Source organism: Schistocerca nitens, chromosome 4 (genome assembly GCF_023898315.1).
Source record: "Schistocerca nitens isolate TAMUIC-IGC-003100 chromosome 4, iqSchNite1.1, whole genome shotgun sequence".
NCBI classification, from domain to species: Eukaryota; Metazoa; Arthropoda; class Insecta; order Orthoptera; family Acrididae; genus Schistocerca; species Schistocerca nitens.
In genome coordinates, this window is record NC_064617.1 from 701710334 (window position 1) to 701730834 (window position 20501).

Here is a 20501-nt window from a genome sequence, read left to right on the forward strand (position 1 = left end):
TCTCTCTTCTGATTGCCTTATCCAAAATTCTTGAAAAAGTAATGTATTGCAGAGTAGCTTCCCATTCTTCTAATGTTTTGGACAGGCACAGCAGTGTTACCCCTGGCACCATGGTATCAGGAGCCATCGGGTATGACTTCCGGGACAGCTGGTAGTGATTAAAGGAACTCTGAAAGCACAATTGTATATAACGGACATACTGCACCCTCATGTGTTACCTCTCTGGTGACAGTATTGTAGTGCCATTTCTCAACAGGACAATGTCTGTCCACACATTACATATGTTGCTATGAACTGCCTGAATGATGTTGAGGTACTCCCATGGCCAACAAGGACCCCATATCTGTCCCTGACAAAATGTTTTTTTTTTTTTTTTTTTTTTTGGGCGCAAAACTGCTATGGTCATTAGTGCCCGGTCCGTGACTTAGGAAACAGTAAAAAACCGAAATTGAAAACCAGCAGCAATGGGAACGAAAGTCATAAAATTGGAGAAACTAAAAACAGAAGGAAGGCTTAAAAATTCACTACAGAAAGGGGTTGGTTGTCCCCAAAAAAAGCTTCAAATGACTGACGTCATTTCACTGGCACTAATAAACTCGAGAACACGGTCGGCTGAGCGCGTGTCATCTGCTAAAATCGACGATATATCAGGCAATAGCTGTAGACGGGAGCGTAACGGATTAAAATAGGGGCACTCAATTAAAAGGTGTCTTACCGTCCACAGCTGAGAGCAGTGGGGACAGAGTGGGGGAGGATCGCTGCTTAAAAGATCGGCGAAGGGAATCGATTGAATAGCTGGCCGAAGAAGAGAGACTGCAGCCTTGGCTGCAATATCGGCCACCTCATTTCCACAGATACCAACGTGTCCCGGGAGCCAGAGGAACGCCACCGAGACGCCCCCCAGGTGGAGCAAGCGCAGACAGTCCTGAATCCGGTGGACCAGAGGGTGCACAGGATAAAGAGCTTGAAGACCGAGGAGAGAGCTGAGAGAATCTGAGCAGATAACGTACTGTATCCGCTGATGGCGGAGGATGTAGTGGACAGCCTGGAGAACAGCGTAAAGCTCCGCAGTATACACCGAACACTGGTCGGGAAGCCGAAAGTGATTTGGGGTGTCACCAACAATATAGGCACTCCCTACACCTAACGATGTTTTCGAGCCGTCAGTGTAAATAAATGTGGCGTCCGTCATTTGTGCACATAGAGCAGCAAATGCCCGACGATAAACAAGTGAAGGGGTACCATCCTTGGGAAATCAACAAAGGTCACGGAGCAGGCAAATCCGGGGACGGAGCCAAGGCGGTGCTGTACCCCAAGTTGTCAAGAAGGTTTTAGGAAAGCGGAAGGAAAGAGAATGGAGCAGTTGACGGAAGCGGACTCCCGGTGGTAGTAGGGAAGAGGGGCGGCCTGCATACCCTACATCAAAGGTGGCATCGAAAAAAAGGTCATGGGCTGGATTAGCAGGCATGGAAGACAGATGGCTAGCATAACGACTCAGAAGGACTGCTCGCCGATTGGACAGCGGAGGCTCAGCAGTCTCAGCATAAAGGCTTTCCACAGGGCTGGTGTAAAAAGCTCCGGACACTAAACGTAATCCACGGTGGTGGATAGAGTCGAGACGCCGAAGAATAGACGGCCGAGCAGAGGAGTAGACTATGCTTCCATAGTCCAATTTCGAGTGCACTAAGGCGCGATAGAGGCGGAGAAGGACCACTTGGTCCGCTCCCCAGGAGGTACCATTCAGGACACGGAGGGTGTTAAGGGATTGCAGACAGCGAGCCGAAAGATAGGAAACGTGGAGGACCAGCACAGTTTTCTGTCAAACATAAGACCCAAGAATTTAGCGACGTTTGAAAACGGAAGGTTGACAGGACCTAGATGTAAGGAGGGCGGAAGAAACTCCTTACGTCGCCAAAAATTAACACAAACGGTCTTACTGGGAGAAAAATGGAAGCCGGTTTCGATGCTCCAAGAGTGGAGGGAATCGAGAGAGCCTTGAAGACATCGTTCAAGAAGGCTGGTCCATTGAGAGCTGTAGTAGATTGCAAAATCGTCCACAAAGAGGGAGCCCGAGACATCAGGAAGGAGACAATCCATAATTGGATTGATGGCAATGGCAAACAGTACAACACTCAGCACGGAGCCCTGGGGTACCCCGTTTTCTTGGGAGAAAGTACGGGAGAGAGTAGTGTTCACCCGCACCCTAAATGTGCGCTCTGCCATAAATTCGCGAAGAAAAAGGGGCAGCCGACCTCGAAAGCCCCAAGAGAACAGTGTGCGGAGGATGCCTGTCCTCCAACAGGTATCGTATGCTCTCTCCAGATCAAAAAATATTGCTACTGTTTGGCGTTTCCGGAGAAAATTGTTCATGATATAAGTGGAGAGAGCAACAAGATGGTCAACTGCAGAACGATGCTTTCGGAATCCGCATTGGGCAGGTGTTAAAAGACTGTGGGATTCCAGCCACCACGCTAAACGGTAATTAACCATACGCTCCAAACCCTTACAAACACTACTCGTGAGAGAAATGGGGCGATAGCTAGAGGGGAGATGTTTGTCCTTTCCAGGTTTCGGAACAGGAACGATGATAGCTTCCCGCCATCGTCTGGGAAAAGTACTGTCGGTCCAAATTCGATTATAAAGGCGAAGGAGGTAACGCAGATTATGGGTTGATAAATGCAGCAACATTTGGACGTGGATACCATCCGGTCCTGGGGCGAAGGAGCGAGAAGAAGAGAGTGCATGTTGGAGTTCCCGCATGGAGAAAACAGTATTGTAGCTTTCGCGATTTTGAGAGGAGAAAGCAAGAGGTCGCACTTCCGCTGCACGTTTCTTCGGGAGAAATGCTGGTGGGTAATTTGAAGAGCTCGAAATCTCAGCAAAGTGCTGACCCAACGAGTTAGAAATTGCGACGGGGTCCACTAATGTGTCATGCGCAACAGTGAGCCCAGAGACCGAGGAGAAACTAGGCGCACCTGAGAACCGTCGAAGCCGACTCCAAACTTCCGAGGAGGGAGTGAAGGTGTTAAATGAGCTAATAAAGAATTTCCAGCTTGCCTTCTTGCTATCGCGGATGACACGATGGCATCGCGCTCGGAACTGCTTATAGCGGATACAGTTGGCCAAAGTAGGATGGTGGCGGAAAACGCGGAGAGCACGTCGCCGCTCACGTATTGCATCACGGCATGCCTCGTTCCACCAAGGAACTGGGGGGTGCCGGGGCAATTCGGAGGTGCGTGGTATTGAATGTTCCGCAGCTGTAAGAATAAAGTCGGTAATATGTGTGACCTCATCGTCGACGCTGGGAAAGAGACGGTCATCGAATGTCGCTAGAGACGAAAAAAGTGTCCAATCAGCTTGGGCAAACTTCCAGCGTCGCGGGCGCATGTATGGCAGTTGAGGCTGCAGTCTAAGGACACATGGAAAGTGGTCACTCGAGTGTGTATCATCAAGGGCGAACCATTCGAAGCGCCGAGCTAGTGGAACAGTACCGACCGCAAGGTCCAAATGAGATAAATTTGTCGTGGAGGCAGACATAACTGTTGGGACCCCAGTGTTGAGGCAAACTAGATCCGCTTGGTGGAAGACGTCTAGCAATAGTGAGCCACGTGGACAAGGATGTGGAGATCCCCAAAGCAGGTGGTGGGCATTGAAGTCCCCAACCAGCAAATAGGGGGGTGGAAGCTGACCAAGAAGATGAAGGAGATCAGCTCGTGCCATTGGTGTGGACGATGGAATGTATACAGTACAAAGAGAGAACGTGTATCCGGAAAGGGAAAGACAGACGGCGACAGCTTGGAAGGAAGTGTTTAAATGGATTGGGTGATAATGGAGAGTTTCATGGAGAAGAATCATGAGTCCTCTATGTGCTGGAGTGCCTTCAACAGAGGGGAGATCATATTGGACAGACTGAAAATGAGGGAGAACAAAGCGGTCATGGGGACACAGCTTTGTTTCCTGAAGACAGAAGATGACCGGCGAGTAGGATCGCAAGAGGATCGACAATTCATCCCGATTGGCTCGAATACCGCGGATATTCCAGTGGATAATGGACATAGGGTGAAAGAAAATGGAGGAATGTGACCAAGGTCACTGTCAACTCAACGACTGCTCAGAGCTTGCGACCGACAGCATGGAATGGCATTCAGCCGAAGGCAGAAGATCCTGATCATAGGTTGGTCAGGAGCAGCTCCTGCCACCAGCGATCGGCCAGTCGATCGGCCGTCAGCAGTGCGCCTCGGCGACACAGAAGACGGCCGAGGGCGATTTCCACCAGGTGGTGCTGTAGATGGGACATGCCTTGGCGGAGAAGGAGAGGAACTGGGTTTCTTTGTAGCCTTCTTGGAAGTATGATGTTTAGATGAAGGAGGAACCGATGGTTGGGAAGTTGTGGTACGTAAAAACTCTTCACGAGTATGCTCTTTTTTCGAAGTCTTGGTGTCTGACTTTTGGGCTCGAGATTTAGCAGAACCCGACGAAGGGTGAGCCAGAGAGTGGGCAGGCGAAAGTGGTGAGGTTGAACGAGCGATCTTTGCGCTGGCCGATCTGACGACCGTGGTACTAAAGGTGAGGTCGGAAGTCTGCGTGGCCGCCTCCTTTGTTGGCCGAGGAGAAGCATGGACAATGCTGTATTTTCCTGTCTGAGGGACGGTGGGCTGTCGACTGGCGAATAATTTTCGAGCAGCAAAGCTTCACTCTAATTTCCTGGATGAGCTTTTTGTCCTTAAAAACGGGGCAATCTCGAGAGGAAGCAGCGTGGTCACCCATACAGTTGATGCATCGAGGGGATGGAGGTGGACAAGCACCCTCATGGGCATCCTTGCCACACGTAACACATTTGGCCGGATTGGAACAGGACTGGCTGGTGTGATTGAACCGCTGACACCGATAGCAACGCGTAGGGTTTGGGACGTAAGGGCGAACGGAAATTATATCATAGCCTGCTTTGATTTTCGATGGGAGTTGAACTTTGTCAAATGTCAAGAAGACAGTGCGGGTTGGAATGATGTTCGTGTCAACCCTTTTCATAACCCTATGAACAGCCGTTACGCCCTGGTCAGATAGGTAGTGCTGAATTTCTTCGTCAGACAATCCATCGAGGGAGCGTGTATAAACGACTCCACGCGAGGAATTTAAAGTACGGTGCGGTTCCACCCGGACAGGGAAGGTGTGTAGTAGTGAGGTACGCAGCAATTTTTGTGCCTGGAGGGCACTGACTGTTTCTAACAACAGGGTGCCATTCCGTAATCTGGAACAAGACTTTACAGGACATGCAATTGCGTCAACACCTTTCTGAATAATGAAAGGGTTGACCGTGGAGAAGTCGTGACCTTCATCAGACCGAGAAACAACAAGGAACTGTGGCAACGATGGAAGAACTGTCTGTGGCTGAGACTCAGTGAACTTACGCTTGTGAGCAGACATAGTGGAAGGTGAGGAAACCATTGCGGAAGAATCCCCCATGATTACCGGCGTCTCCGATGGCGCGCTCCTCCCTTGTGGGGGCCCTCTCTGAGGGCACTCCCGCCTTAGGTGATTGTTCACACCTCAGGTCACACCTCCCAACAAACGGACGGAGGGACCAATCGGCACTTTCGGAAGGTATCAGCTCAGGTAATCACCCCTCCCTGGGCCTGGCCGTTACCAGGGGGTACGTACGTGTCCTACCTGTCTACCCGGGGGCGGGGAATTACGCGTTACCCCGTCACTGGCTACGCATGGAAGTGCGTGGGTCGGCCTTCAGACACGCACAGGGAGGAAAAAAGAGAAAGGGAAAGGAAAGAAGAGGGATCTCAAACGCCGCAGTGGAGAAAAGAGAAGAGGGAAGGAAAAGAGAAGGACAGAGGAAGGACGAAGACTTGCAAGTATAGAAAGCAAGGAATTTGTAACAGTTTCAAGCGTCCGTCTCCGGACGTAGGCACAAACCATACTCCCAGAGGGGGAGAAAGGAAAGGAAAGAGCCAGAGGTGGGGGGTGGGGGGTGGTGGTGGGGGGAAGATGGGGGACAGGGAAGGATGCGGAAAGGGAGGGTATGCAGCCCGGAAAGGAAGGAGGGCCACATTAGCTCGGGGTCCCGTGCTCGCTACTCACGTATCCACAAAAGAGTTGTGGAGCCCCTGGGGGGTTGACTGAATGTGTTGTGCCAGCTCAGATGTCAACTCTTTCCCAGTGCCAATATACAGGATACCCCAGGACCACTTACAGCAGTTGTGGGCCAGCTTGCCTCACGAGGGGCTACAACAGTTTTACGACACCCTTCTGAACCAATTCAGTGCATCCATCCAGACAAGAGGGAATGTACTGTCATATTGGAAGTGAGTTCTTACTGCCTAGTTCTTTGTAAATTTGACTACTTTGTTATCACTGAAATAACATGATGTAACCTCTCAATTCAAAGTTTAATTTCATGTTGTTCTTCCCTTCTGGGTGCTTCCCTTTTTTTCCAGGCAGTGTCTTTTAATCCAGCCAATGATAGTCAGCGTGGAACATTAATTCAGCCAATGACAGTCAGCGTGGAACACTGTTATCACTCAAAAAATTCAGAAAACTGGTTATCCAGATAATCAGAATAGACGAATAAAAAAGCACATTGTTTCAAAATTAATTTTTCCTTGGACTTTGTGAACAAGTTTCTAAATTTTTCTCTGATGCCTCCTCTTTCATCTTTATCTCCTTTTGTCCTCACATCAGATAGGTCTCCATCATCTGGGGATCTGGGTGATCTGCTCCATCTTCCCAACCTTCTGAAACCTATCCCCATTTTCTCCATCATGAACAAACAGTTCTGAAAATTAGAAATAGGTTTTTTTCTTTTTCTTTTAGTCTCTTAACAGTATTAGTCTGCCATTCTGTCTCCCTGCAAAATCATACACAGTACAAAAAAAAGGTTACAGTAGACAGGGAGATGGAATGATTAAGTGGAAAATATATAATCCCAGTAAACCAAAAGAAAATATAGCACTAATATCTATGTACTAGTTGATTCTGGGATGGTGTTGAAAGTCAAGTATAATAAATAACTGTAGTCCAACCTAATCAAGTCTGGCTTGATGTAATATACTAGTATTTAAGTATGGTAGAAGAAGGGTACTTGTGATTTTGCATGTGATTCAGAGGCTCCTGGATACTGGAGAGGGGACATTATGCAACCAATTGGGTGAGCTACGAGTACACTAGACAATGAGCAATGCACCATAGTTTCGGGTGGCTGCTGAGTTATATCTACAAGGCCTCCAAATAATATGCAAGGAGCACCATGATTATGCTTTTATTACATGTAAAAATAAAAGCCACTAAAACTGTGAATCATGTAGTACTTTCAGTGAAGTTCGTTGTAGGCAGTCATCGAGTTCAAATTTGGCTGATGTAACTGTCAATAAATCTGTGTTCACATACATGATTTATCATTTCTTATAATTAAGTATATTAATTCTTGTAGCAGAATCAAAAGTTAATTTATATGCTACAGTGGAGTGTATTTTGAACAGTAAAAGAAATTCTGTAAATGCACAACCAGCCCGAATAGTGGGGCAGGCATCAGGAGAGCATGCTACAAATAAGCTGTTTAAGCAAAATGTATGCCCAATAGGCAAGCACTAAATAGCCACTTATAATTCACAACTATTTTACTTGTTCAATTAGGAAAAATATGGCAGATGGCAACCAACTGCGTAAGCAAGAAACTCACAGCAATTATTCTTAGATTACGAGAACCTAATTATCAGCCAGTACAGAACGTAAATATACAGGGTGTCCCATTTATCTTGAGCACCCTAAATAACTGTTTGTCCAGATGCAAATTACAAAATGTTTCAAGCAAATGTTCTTTAGCCGTCAGGGGGACAGCAATCAGCACGATTGCCTTCGTTGTAGAGATGGGCAAAGTCGTTCATACTAGGTAACTAGTTCACTGGTGATCGCTCTTTTTTGGGAACCATTCCTTTTTACTCTTTCACTGTTCATTGTGCTTGGTAATTGGTTCTTATGAAAAATTGAAAGTTAGTAGCATAGGTGACTGAAGATGGAAGGCGCGGAGAGGGTGACTTGTCCCCCCCCCCCCTCCCCCCGGAGTAATTCTCACACACTTGTAATTTTTGTGATTCTGCAAAACATCTCATTTAGCCAACTGTAGCATTATGTGGCTAATCGCAGTGAAATAATACAAGGTGGCGCACAAAAAACTGGCCCCGAGTACAGACTGCTCACCAGTTATGCACAATTTGTTGACCGCTACGAGTAGAATAAACAAACACGTAATAATTAGACAGCGAAGCTAATGCAAACAACTTCGAAACAATAGATGACGGTTGGTAAGCGACAATGAGCAGTCTAGTACTCGGGGCCGATTTTTCGTGCACCACCCTGTGCCACTGAAATAATATTGTAGGAGTTATCATATTCTCTTTACAAAATGTGACACCATACACTCTATTACGAAGTGAGGGCTTCATTCAGTTGTAAGTTGGTCTGCCTTCCATAACAATGAACATGCGCCTTTACCTTGGATAAAAAGACGGGAAATGGCCACTCGTGTGTGCCGTGCTGACGTCTTTTGCATGTGTAATTAAAAAAAAAAAATCTTGCCTTTTTACAAGTATTTCTTCTGCTGTTTATCGAAATAGTGAAGTAAGCTAATACACCGTTTTGTTACCCGAAAAGATCTATGTATTACATACCATATAATTTTTATGTAGTTTACATAATTACAAAATACATTTTAATTACCAGTCGTGGACGCTGAATAGAATATGAAAAGAACCAGAAGTTCAGAGTTCAAAAAAGATTTGAAACAGATCTAGAATGGGCATGTGAAGTGAACAAAATGAACAACAACAACTCGATACTCAACTAACTATGAGCAGTTGGCAGGGGAACTGCAATGAGTGGCCATGTGAAGGACGAGTCGGGCCAAGTGAGACCGAGACCGAGACAGACAGGAATGGGACCAAGGCTGGAACAAGACCGGCCGACCTGCCGTTCGTGAACAAGACCAACCGTTTCCCGTTCCCGGGAACTATAAGTAGAAAGCCACAACCGGGACCAAGACATGTGGGAACAGGACCGAGGCTGTAACAAGACCGGTTGATGTGCCGTTGCAGGAACGAGACCGGCCGGTTCCCGTTCCCGGGAACTATAAGTAGAAAGCCGTGACCGAAGTGAACTATGAAAAACTGTTCCTTAGAATTCATTCCTTGTTTGTTCTGTTAATCTTGGTGAACCATTCCCTTGGACCTGTTAGTTTGCGAACGACCCATCTCTACTTCATTGTAGCTTTGTGTGTGTGTGTGTGTGTGTGTGTGTGTGTGTGTGTGTTTTTTTAAGACAAAGATATGAACAGCGGTGGACTTTTAATGGCTCCCTGTATTTTTTATTCAGTAATTCATTTCCTCTCCTTAAGACTTATTCAAAAATGTATCACAGGGTACCATTCACTGAACATAAGTAGGAAGCACACCTGTCAATCCATCAACCATCATCAGTTGAAGAGTTATGTGAGTAGAATGTACACTAGCGAAGAGAAGGTAGAAATGCTACTCATCTATGGGGAATGTAAGTTAGCAGGACAGTAGTTTCAATACTGCTTTCTTATGTATGGGTACATTTAGTACAGTAGCTTAGTCCTTTTAAATACTGTTGTGTAGAGTAGGCATACAGTAAAGGCTGTCCTCCTTACAAACTGCATTGACATAATGTTTCTTTTATTGTTGCTGTTGAAGGTAGGTGAAATGCTATGCACGCAGTGGAACTGTACAGAGAGCGATATCCTGACAAGAACCCACCTTCCCAATGGATGTTTTCTTGTCTTGTTGCGATGCTTCAGGAAACAAGAAGTTTCAACCCATGACAACACAATCGTCGTAGCACTCGCACAGGCAAAGCTGCCTAAGTTACTGTTCTCGCTTCTGTTGCTATGAATCCACATGCGAGCACACGACAGCTTGAAGATGAGATTGGCATTCCTAAAACCAGTGTACATCATATTCTTAATGTCATCAGTTCCATCCTTACCATGTACACCTACAACAATTGCACGGGAATAATTTCCAGAATCGTGTATAGTTCTGTCAGTGGGCACAGCAGCAAATCCTTGCCAGCCCAAACTTCTTCTCCAATGTTCTATTTACTGATGAATGTCCCTTCTCCAACAAAGGACAGGTAAATACAAGGAACACGCATTATTGGTTCAGCGACAACCCACGATGGCTTGGACAGGTGGAACATCAGTGTCAATGGAGAGTAAACGTCTGCTGTGGGATGTTTGGTACTACAATTATTGGCCCTTATTTCATCAATGGTAGTCTAAAAGGCACAGTGTATGCCAACTTCCTCAGATGAATTCTTCCTCCTCTTCTGGATGAAGTGCCGCTAAGGACCAGAATGTTTATGTTTTATCAACATGATGGATGTCCAGCACGTAATGCCTTGTGTGCACATCTTGTTCTGAACCAAAGGTATCCTGCCAGATGGATTGATCGGGAAGGAACAGTTACTTGGCCTGCTAGGTCTCCTGATTTAAATCCTCTGGGATTTTTTCTTTGGGGATGCATTAAAGACATTGTCTATTGCGATATTTCAACAACTCTAGAGCACATGCAGGAATGTAACGTGCTTGCTTGTAATTCTCTTCAGCAGGCAACACTGGAAGCAGTAAATAATTCTTTCATTCAATGAGTGCACCAGTGTATCGGTGTCCAGGGTCACCACTTTGAGCACCTTTGAATGTTCTTCTCCTGGGCAATGGTACAGGAGAGTCAAAGTAAATTTTGTGTTATGTTTTTACTCGGTTTTAATTTGTTTTCTGCAATTCCAGCAAGTGGACACGTTTGTGATCCTGGGTTCGAAGTCGATGTTGTGTTGTGTAATTAATAATGTTGTGTTTTGGTGAATGGTACATTGTGATACATTTTTGAATAGGTGTTTAGGAGAGGAAATGAATTACTGAATAAAAAATACAGGATGTAATTTAAAAAGAGTCATACCGCTGTTCACATCTTTGTAAAAAAACAAAGCTGCAATGAAGGCAATCATGCTGATTGATGTCCCCGTGACAGCTAAAGAACATTTGCTTGAAACATTTTGTAATTTGCATCTGGACAAACAGTTATTTAGGGTGGTCAAGATTAATGGGACACCCTGTATATAATTGATTTACCTATATTGGCATGACAGGAGAGATATGAAGGAAATAACATTCTTTTCTTGTGATAACAAATACAAGCTGTGCAATATTATGTTCGAGTTCACAACTAAAAAAAAAAGGAAATGTTCACAGATCACTTTGTAGCTTCCAAACAGATTGTGCTTTGGTACACTGCATTCTTCTTAAATGGAAGGTGCCAATCAAAATGCAGAGCTGGCATTTTTTTAAAATGTGCATGGCTAGCCCTTGGCTTTCTTTTTTAAATTTTTGCTGTGGTCAAAATTATCTGAATCAACATAAAAGTGTCTTATGGTTGCCAAAATAAATTTCATGAAACAATCATCATATGCTTCAGTTCTCAGATTAAATTAGTTCAGGAATTCATGTGGATCTACTTTAGAGAATAAAAAGTTATACATTAAAGTATGAAGAAGAAGAGGAGGAGGAGGAGGAGGAGGAGGAAGAAGAAGAAGAAGAAATAATGGAAAGGGTGTCAAAAGCAGAAGGTGTCATACTTTCACGAGGACACAAAAGAATGATGAAATATTTTTGAATAAAGTGCCAAAAGCCAAGCTGCTGCATAGTGAAAATTTCTCCTCTGGCTGATCTAAAAACTAAAAATTGTTATCCAAAAATGATAGAGAGGTATCAAAATAAGTGACTTCTCTCTTGTTGTAGCTCTTCGATATTTTCTTGACATTTCTTAAGCATTCACAACTGCTACTTGCATTCATCAGTTGAGTTCAATAAATATGCAGTGACTGAAAAACCATCAGTATTCTGTTGTAAAAGGTTGCCTGATAGTTTTCAGATGTAAGCAGAATACAACTAAAAGTACTTCAACATAAATGTTTATAAATTATTTTGCAATACATTCTAAAATAAGTACATGAATGATATCTGTGATCATTGTGATACAACACCCTGATCTTGTCCTGTTAAACACCGTACCTGACAGAATATTCAACAAGTACTCTCCCACATCAATATCTAACTTAAGTTCAAGCCACATGCCACTGTTGGCTAGAAGATCCCATGTAGTAGATTCAACTGCCTAATTATAAATCATTCCTTTCTATACTTGGACTGGCACTTTCCTTTCATTATCTGGGAATGTTGCATGGTAAGTGCTGAATCTAGGTGCCTCTGATGTGGTCATGTGGAATTTTAGTGTTGATTTTTGTGCTGGCAGTAGTGGTGACAACAGAAGGGAGACAATGAGACACGATACCACAACATGACCCACAGCTCTCAAATAACACCAAGGAAGATAATAAAGTTAATGTCCTGATCTGACAGATGGATCATCATTGCCAGTGTTAGATACCCTTACTTCATGTGACACTGTGAAGAAGTTTGAGGGTTAATGCACAACTTCTGGTTTGCCTTGTACTGGTGCTGAAAATTTCTTCTGCAACCAGCATTCTAATTGGCTATTATAGGTTTGAACATCACTGCCCTAGCATGCGTTAGTGATCTTCATTAAGCAGCATCTACTTCCATAGACACGTTACAGTACATGTTCACAGAGGCATACCTCCATCACACCTCAGTGAGATGACAGAATGTATGCAACCCTGAGAATGTATGACTAAGCAATAGCACTATTTCCTTTGCTGCCAATTACATAAATGTTGCATATAGCTGTCCAATTGGCCAACAGAACTCTCTGGTACACTCCACAACATTGTAATATTATTATGTTGATTAATATTCAATAAAGTTTCATTACACACATTGCAAGTATAAGTACATTAGTAGTTCAATGAAATGCCTATTATAAGCAGGAACAACTCCCATAAAAAATATGGCCAGTGAAATGATAACAAGTAAATACTGGAGGAAAAAAAAAAAAACTGAAAAATTAATCAGCATTCACTTTCAACAGGAAAAATGTGCAATTACGTGTCAATATGTAGTTAATATTTAAAGGCAGCATCAAAGCTACCGCAGTATAATATGAATGTGTGTTATTACTTACTCAGCAACATCTCTAATGTCTTTCTGGAATGCCACAGAATCAATGACAAACACAATTCCCCTTGCTATTGGCTTATACTGTTCAAAGAATTTTGCCCTGAGTCTTTCATGTCCAGGAATATCAACAATTCTTAGAGAGCTCTGCAAAACAAAGGCGACATAATAAATATTTGCTTATTTCTGAAAACTAATCAATCACAGCAACATTTTAAAATAATTTTACTGTATAGCTTAGGTATCAGAATATTCGGCAAGACCACATGCAAGACTGAAAATGTTGTTTAGCATTTGGAAGACGTCCTCCTCCAGAACTAACTGAGAGAACACACACAAACACACATATAGCTACACAGCTACATTGTCCTTGCTGACTACATTGTACCCCCACTGCAGCTCCATAAAAAGTTTTCCACCATAATACATTTTTATTAAATCTTCAAGTACAAATAAAATATTATTGAAAGTTGAATGTTTTAATTTCATTAAGGACAATATTAAATAAAATTATACACTGAAGTGAAGCAAAGAATAACATAAAAATATGGTGAAATGTGTAACTGACACCTATTACTTTACAAACCAAATATTTCTTTATTTTCTTTATAAAGCAGTGTGTAAATAAATACCACACTTAGTCATAATAACATTGCTTTTTAAGGATTCAAAATGATATTCATGGATCTAGGCGCCCACTTCAGGTGCTGGATGGAAAATGTTTGTTACATTCTGTTTTTCCTGATTTCTAAAAGATGTACAACACTGTTCTACACTGCTGAATGCTAATCAAGATAAAATTACACAACGGTTCTTCTGAAGTAAGCAATTAATTGGAAGAATGCTAGACTAATAGAATCTAAAATATTATCCTAGACAACAAATGTTCAACAGAAATAAACTTAACATCCAGAATGCCTACAAGAAGCATATAGGAACACTACTATATTCAACACACACCAACACTTTATCAGTCAGGATTAGCAGCATACTACGAACATTCACTGATGGTTATGTCGTCTACAGGGAAACATCACAATTGAATTATTGTATGAACATAGATAATAACCTCTACAGTAATTCTACTTTATATACGGAATGACAGCTATCTTTAAAAATGGATAAATGCAAAATAATGGTCATATACAGGTAAATTTCTGAATCCTGCACTTCATTTCAAATGCATAGGGGCAATGCTACAAAACAGTATAAAATGGAAGAAACTTTCAGATTCGAACAACAGCGGTCAGAAGAATGTGAAAGAAAATACGTATTTCCACTTTTCGATGGAAACAATTATGGAAACTTAGAATTTCAAATGTGAGGAACACTACACAAAATTAGATTTGTTGGTTGTCACTGCAGAAAAACACAAAGAACAAGAGTAAAGTTTCTGGACAGTGACATGGCAAAGGAATAAACTGAGAATGACAAACAACTCACAAAACATTTGGAATACGTAAAATACTGTGACAGTGCATTTTAAAAGTAGAAAAACTAATGTGACACATTTGAAAGAAAAAACATCACCAGTCAGTTACTTCTATGTAAGCAGTTACTACAATTGAAATTCAGTCCAGTAAAAAGTACACTGAGTGAGCGCTTCTTAGAATTTGACAAGATTATACGTGATCTTTAGTCGATAGGTGCGACAGTTTAAGAAAGTTATGCTGTGTGCCATCTTTTATTAACAATGCCACAATGAGGATACAACACCATTGTACCTGCAATCAAGGAACTGTCTACAGAAAATCTGAAGTTAACAATAACGGAAATTCCTGGATGGAGCAATATATAAAATAAAGGAAACGCAACCAGTCACCTACAGTGGATCAATGCACGGAGCACACAAACACATAACAACATCTGAAACACTCACACACAAAGACACCCAAAGTGCATTTAAGTGTCTGTGTGGTTGCGTGCGAGAATGTTTGCTAATGCTAGAAAAAGAGCTAACGCTCGAAAGTTAGTGTGAATGCTGTTTCCTGTGATGGGTTTCCGCACTCCACGCACTGATCCACTACAGGCTCATAGGTCACAAAAGTATTGTAAACATGCAGATTCTAAGAAGAAACCTCCAGTACACTTGGGACAGACTACAGTGTTTATTACATACAGACAGAGTTTCAGTTGTGGGAAAAACTCATAGGAAAAAACAAATTTGCAAATGTCAGCGAAAGTGAGAAGCACAGTTCAGGTGGAGGGAAACAGTTTAGTTTTAAATAACTTACCTGTCATGAATATGGGCACAAAAGTAAGCAAAAACAAGAAAGGCTCTGTAAATTCAGTAAATTGTGAATCTCAAGGGGGTTTCAGTGAGTTTGGATGCATGTAGTTTTTCAATTGGTGCATTCAATGTATCATTTTCATGGTACTGGGACTGTGGTGTGAGTGAACACTTTGTGAATGATGTAAAACGACACTGATAAAATGCAAATGTTTGACAGACCAGTAGTGATTAATGTTGCAAAAACTGGATCCATTTCAAAGGCAACAGTCCACTGAAAAGATAGTTCCACTGCAAAGAAAAATGAGACAAAAATGTACACTTTGAAATTCACCACAGACCCCTGCACAGAATTTCTTACTGAGACACTGCAAATCTGGCATCAAAGATTAGGACCCTTTAATTACACATCTGAAGGTGCTTCCGAAATATGTGGAGGGAATGAAAATTGAAGATATGAAGACACCGGAATTGTGCACCATCTGCATGGAAGGCAAGCAATCAAGACTTCCACGTAATCAGGAAATGACAAGAGCAAAATGTCCATGGGCGCTAGTACACAGTCAGATAACCATGTGTTAATGTGTGTCAATAGCACAGATGGCTTATGAAGTCTTCTACAGAAACAATGTGCAAGTATTGGCTCCCTGTTATATAACTTACAACTGGATGCTTTTTGTTATTCATGCCACAGGGTCTGAAGGTGACTATTGGCGAGTTGCAACTGGTAGCCTAAATAAAAAGCCATACAAATAACAGCTGTTGGAATATTAATTTTACAATTCATGAACCAGCTGCAGTCCCACACTCCACAATACGCAGGGGGAGTTATGTTTAGTGAGGCCATGGGGACCACTACGATTACAGTACCAAGGACTGCGATCGCCAAGAGAATTATGTTCAGAACTGATCCCTCAGAGACCCCTATTTCCTGTACATATTGCCTGCTCAGGGTTGAACCTATCTGTATCCAGAACAGAAAATTCAGAATAAAAGTGGTTAAGTGGCTCCGGAAGCCCCAGTCTTGCAGTATAGACAGGATTTGATGGTGCTCTGCAGGTCAAAGAACACAGCAATCAGGTGTTGACAATGTGTGAAAGCTTTGTGCACTGCAAATTTGAGGTCAATAAATTGGTCTGTGGTGGACCAGTCTGCCCAAAACCCCACTTTGAAATTGTGATTAACATCCTCTGACTTCCAGGCAGCTTCTTTCAAATAATTTACACAGTACATTGTTGGAGAGACTGGTCAGCAATTAGTCAAAATTTCTCTGGTTTCAGAACAGAAATAATAATATCCTCCCACCAATAAGAAGTAAACTCCCCTTGCTGCCAAATAATTCTACAAAACCTGATGATGCGTTTAATGCTGTCATTGGTATGGTGTTTAAGCATCTGATTGTAGACTTATCAAGTCCAGGGACTGTCTCTTGACACTGAACAAGCACTGTAGAACTCCCATTCACTAAATGGAAAAGCTTTCAGCATGGAGGGGGTAAGTAGTTTAAATTTACCATGCATTTCTGGGTTAGTAAATTAGAGTGATTGTTACTGCATACCATGAAACATTCGAGAATGACCGCAGCATCAGTACAGATTGTCGCCCACGAGGGTGGTGCCCAGAACTGCTGTTGGCAGTGGGTAGCTGCAAATATGTGGAGTTTAGTCCACAGTTGAACAATTGGGTGTATGCTCTCACAGATGTTTTCTCTGATGTACCTCCAAGGAAAGAAGCAACTGTATATCAAGTAACAAATGCTACCTCTGATCATGATGCACAGTTAGAGTAAATGAGATAGTGCCTTACAGTATAGATACTTCTCAGTGGAAATCAGTCAGAATAATGAATCACAACATACAAATGTTTTTGAAAAATAGTTTACAAGAAATAACTTGGTATGAAGTTAATAACGATACAAATGCTGATGTAGAGTTTTAACTATTCCATGATAAATTCATATCTTTTATTTCGAAAATAGCTTCCACGTAACTAACCAAGACATCAATCAGCCATGTAAAAAACCATGGATCACAAGATGGATTGAATTATCATGTGAAAGGAAAATGGAACTGTATCTGTTGGCAAGAACAAGTAGAGATTATGCAGCAATTGCACACTACAAAAACTACTAAAATTACTAAGAAAAGTCATTAAAATCAAGAAACACACACATCATGTCACAAACCAGTAAATCAGACAACAGACTTAAGGTTATATGGAATATAGTGAAACAAGAGACAGGACAACTGGCTGAAGAACAGGAAAACATCACTATTGACTTACATGGGAAGGCTATAAATGATGAGCCACAGGTAGCAAAGGCATTTAATAATCATTCCCCCATTCGGATCTCCGGGCGGGGACTACTCAAGAGGACGTCGTTATCAGCAGAAAGAAAACTGGCGTTCTACGGATCGGAGCGTGGAATGTCAGATCACTTAATCGGGCAGGTAGGTTAGAAAATTTGAAAAGGGAAATGGATAGGTTAAAGTTAGATATAGTGGGAATTAGTGAAGTTCGGTGGCAGGAGGAACAAGACTTTTGGTCAGGTGATTACAGGGTTATAAACACAAAATCAAATAGGGGTAATGCAGGAGTAGGTTTAATAATGAATAAAAAAATAGGAGTGCGGGTTAGCTACTACAAACAGCATAGTGAACGCATTATTGTGGCCAAGATAGACACAAAGCCCATGCCTACTACAGTAGTACAAGTTTATATGCCAACTAGCTCTGCAGATGATGAAGAAATAGATGCAATGTATGACGAGATAAAAGAAATTATTCAGGTAGTGAAGGGAGACGAAAATTTAATAGTCATGGGTGACTGGAATTCGACAGTAGGAAAATGGAGAGAAGGAAACATAGTAGGTGAATGTGGATTGGGGGCAAGGAATGAAAGAGGAAGCCGCCTTGTAGAATTTTGCACAGAGCATAACTTAATCATAGCTAACACTTGGTTCAAGAATCATGAAAGAAGGTTGTATACATGGAAGAACCCTGGAGATACTAAAAGGTATCAGATAGATTATATAATGGTAAGACAGAGATTCAGGAACCAGGTTTTAAATTGTAAGACATTTCCGGGGGCAGATGTGGACTCTGACCACAATCTATTGGTTATGAACTGCAGATTGAAACTGAAGAAACTGCAAAAAGGTGGGAATTTAAGGAGATGGGACCTGGATAAACTGAAAGAACCAGAGGTTGTAGAGAGTTTCAGGGAGAGCATAAGGGAACAATTGACAGGAATAGGGGAAAGAAATACAGTAGAAGAAGAATGGGTAGCTCTGAGGGATGAAGTGGTGAAGGCAGCAGATGATCAAGTAGGTAAAAAGACGAGGGCTAATAGAAATCCTTGGGTAACAGAAGAAATATTGAATTTAATTGATGAAAGGAGAAAATATAAAAATGCAGTAAATGAAGCAGGCAAAAAGGAATACAAACGTCTCAAAAATGAAATCGACAGGAAGTGCAAAATGGCTAAGCAGGGATGGCTAGAAGACAAATGTAAGGCTGTAGAGGCTTATCTCACTAGGGGTAAGATAGATACTGCCTACAGGAAAATTAAACAGACCTTTGGAGAGAAGGGAACCACTTGTATGAATATCAAGAGCTCAGATGGCAACCCAGTTGTAAGCAAAGAAGGGAAGGCAGAAAGGTGGAAGGAGTATATAGATGGTTTATACAAGGGCGATGTACTTGAGGACAATATTATGGAAATGGAAGAGGATGTAGATGAAGACGAAATGGGAGATAAGATACTGCGTGAAGAGTTTGACAGAGCACTGAAAGACCTGAGTCGAAACAAGGCCCCGGGAGTAGACAACATTCCATTAGAACCACTGATGGCCTTGGGAGAGCCAGTCATGACAAAACTCTACCATCTGGTGAGCAAGATGTATGAGACAGGCGAAATACCCTCAGACTTTAAGAAGAATATAATAATTCCAATCCCAAAGAAAGCAGGTGTTGACACATGTGAAAATTACCGAACTATCAGTTTAATAAGTCACAGCTGCAAAATACTAACGCGAATTCTTTACAGACGAATGGAAAAACTGGTAGAAGCCGACCTCGGGGAAGATCAGTTTGGATTCCGTAGAAATGTTGGAACACGTGAGGCAATACTAACCTTACGACTTATCTTAGAAGAAAGATTAAGAAAAGGCAAACCTACGTTTCTAGCATTTGTAGACTTAGAGAAAGCTTTTGACAATGTTGACTGGAATACTCTCTTTCAAATTCTGAAGGTGGCAGGGGTAAAATACAGGGAGCGAAAGGCTATTTACAATTTGTACAGAAACCAGATGGCAGTTATAAGAGTCGAGGGACATGAAAGGGAAGCAGTGATTGGGAAAGGAGTGAGACAGGGTTGTAGCCTCTCCCCAATGTTATTCAATCTGTATATTGAGCAAGCAGTAAAGGAAACAAAAGAAAAATTCGGAGTAGGTATTAAAATTCATGGAAAAGAAGTAAAAACTTTGAGGTTCGCCGATGACATTGTAATTCTGTCAGAGACAGCAAAGGACTTGGAAGAGCAGTTGAACGGAATGGACAGTGTCTTGAAAGGAGGATATAAGATGAACATCAACAAAAGCAAAACGAGGATAATGGAATGTAGTCAGATTAAATCGGGTGATGCTGAGGGGATTAGATTAGGAAATGAGACACTTAAAGTAGTAAAGGAGTTTTGCTATTTAGGGAGTAAAATAACCGATGATGGTCGAAGTAGAGAGGATATAAAATGTAGACTGGCAATGGCAAGGAAATTGTTTCTGAAGAAGAGAAATTTGTTAACATCGAGTATAGATTTAGATGTCAGGAAGTCGTTTCTGAAAGTATTTGTATGGAGTGTAGCCATGTATGGAAGTGAGACATGGACGATAACTAGTTTGGATAAGAAGACAATAGAAGCTTTCGAAATGTGGTGCTACAGAAGAATGCTGAAGATAAGGTGGGTAGATCACGTAACTAATGAGGAGGTATTGAATAGGATTGGGGAGAAGAGAAGTTTGTGGCACAACTTGACTAGAAGAAGGGATCGGTTGGTAGGACATGTTTTGAGGCATCAAGGGATCACAAATTTAGCATTGGAGGGCAGCGTGGAGGGTAAAAATCGTAGAGGGAGACCAAGAGATGAATACACTAAGCAGAT

At 42.3% G+C, this 20501-nt stretch overlaps 1 protein-coding gene across 1 annotated transcript in view; it reads right to left on the reverse strand.

Moving 5' to 3' along the window:
• Nucleotides 1-20501, reverse strand: part of LOC126253122 (signal recognition particle receptor subunit beta) — a 70310-nt gene that overhangs the window by 34061 nt on the left and 15748 nt on the right. Inside the window, exon 3 of the mRNA XM_049954247.1 lies at nt 13122-13261. Coding sequence (XP_049810204.1) covers nt 13122-13261 — 140 coding nt within the window. The remainder of the gene's footprint in view (nt 1-13121; nt 13262-20501) is intronic.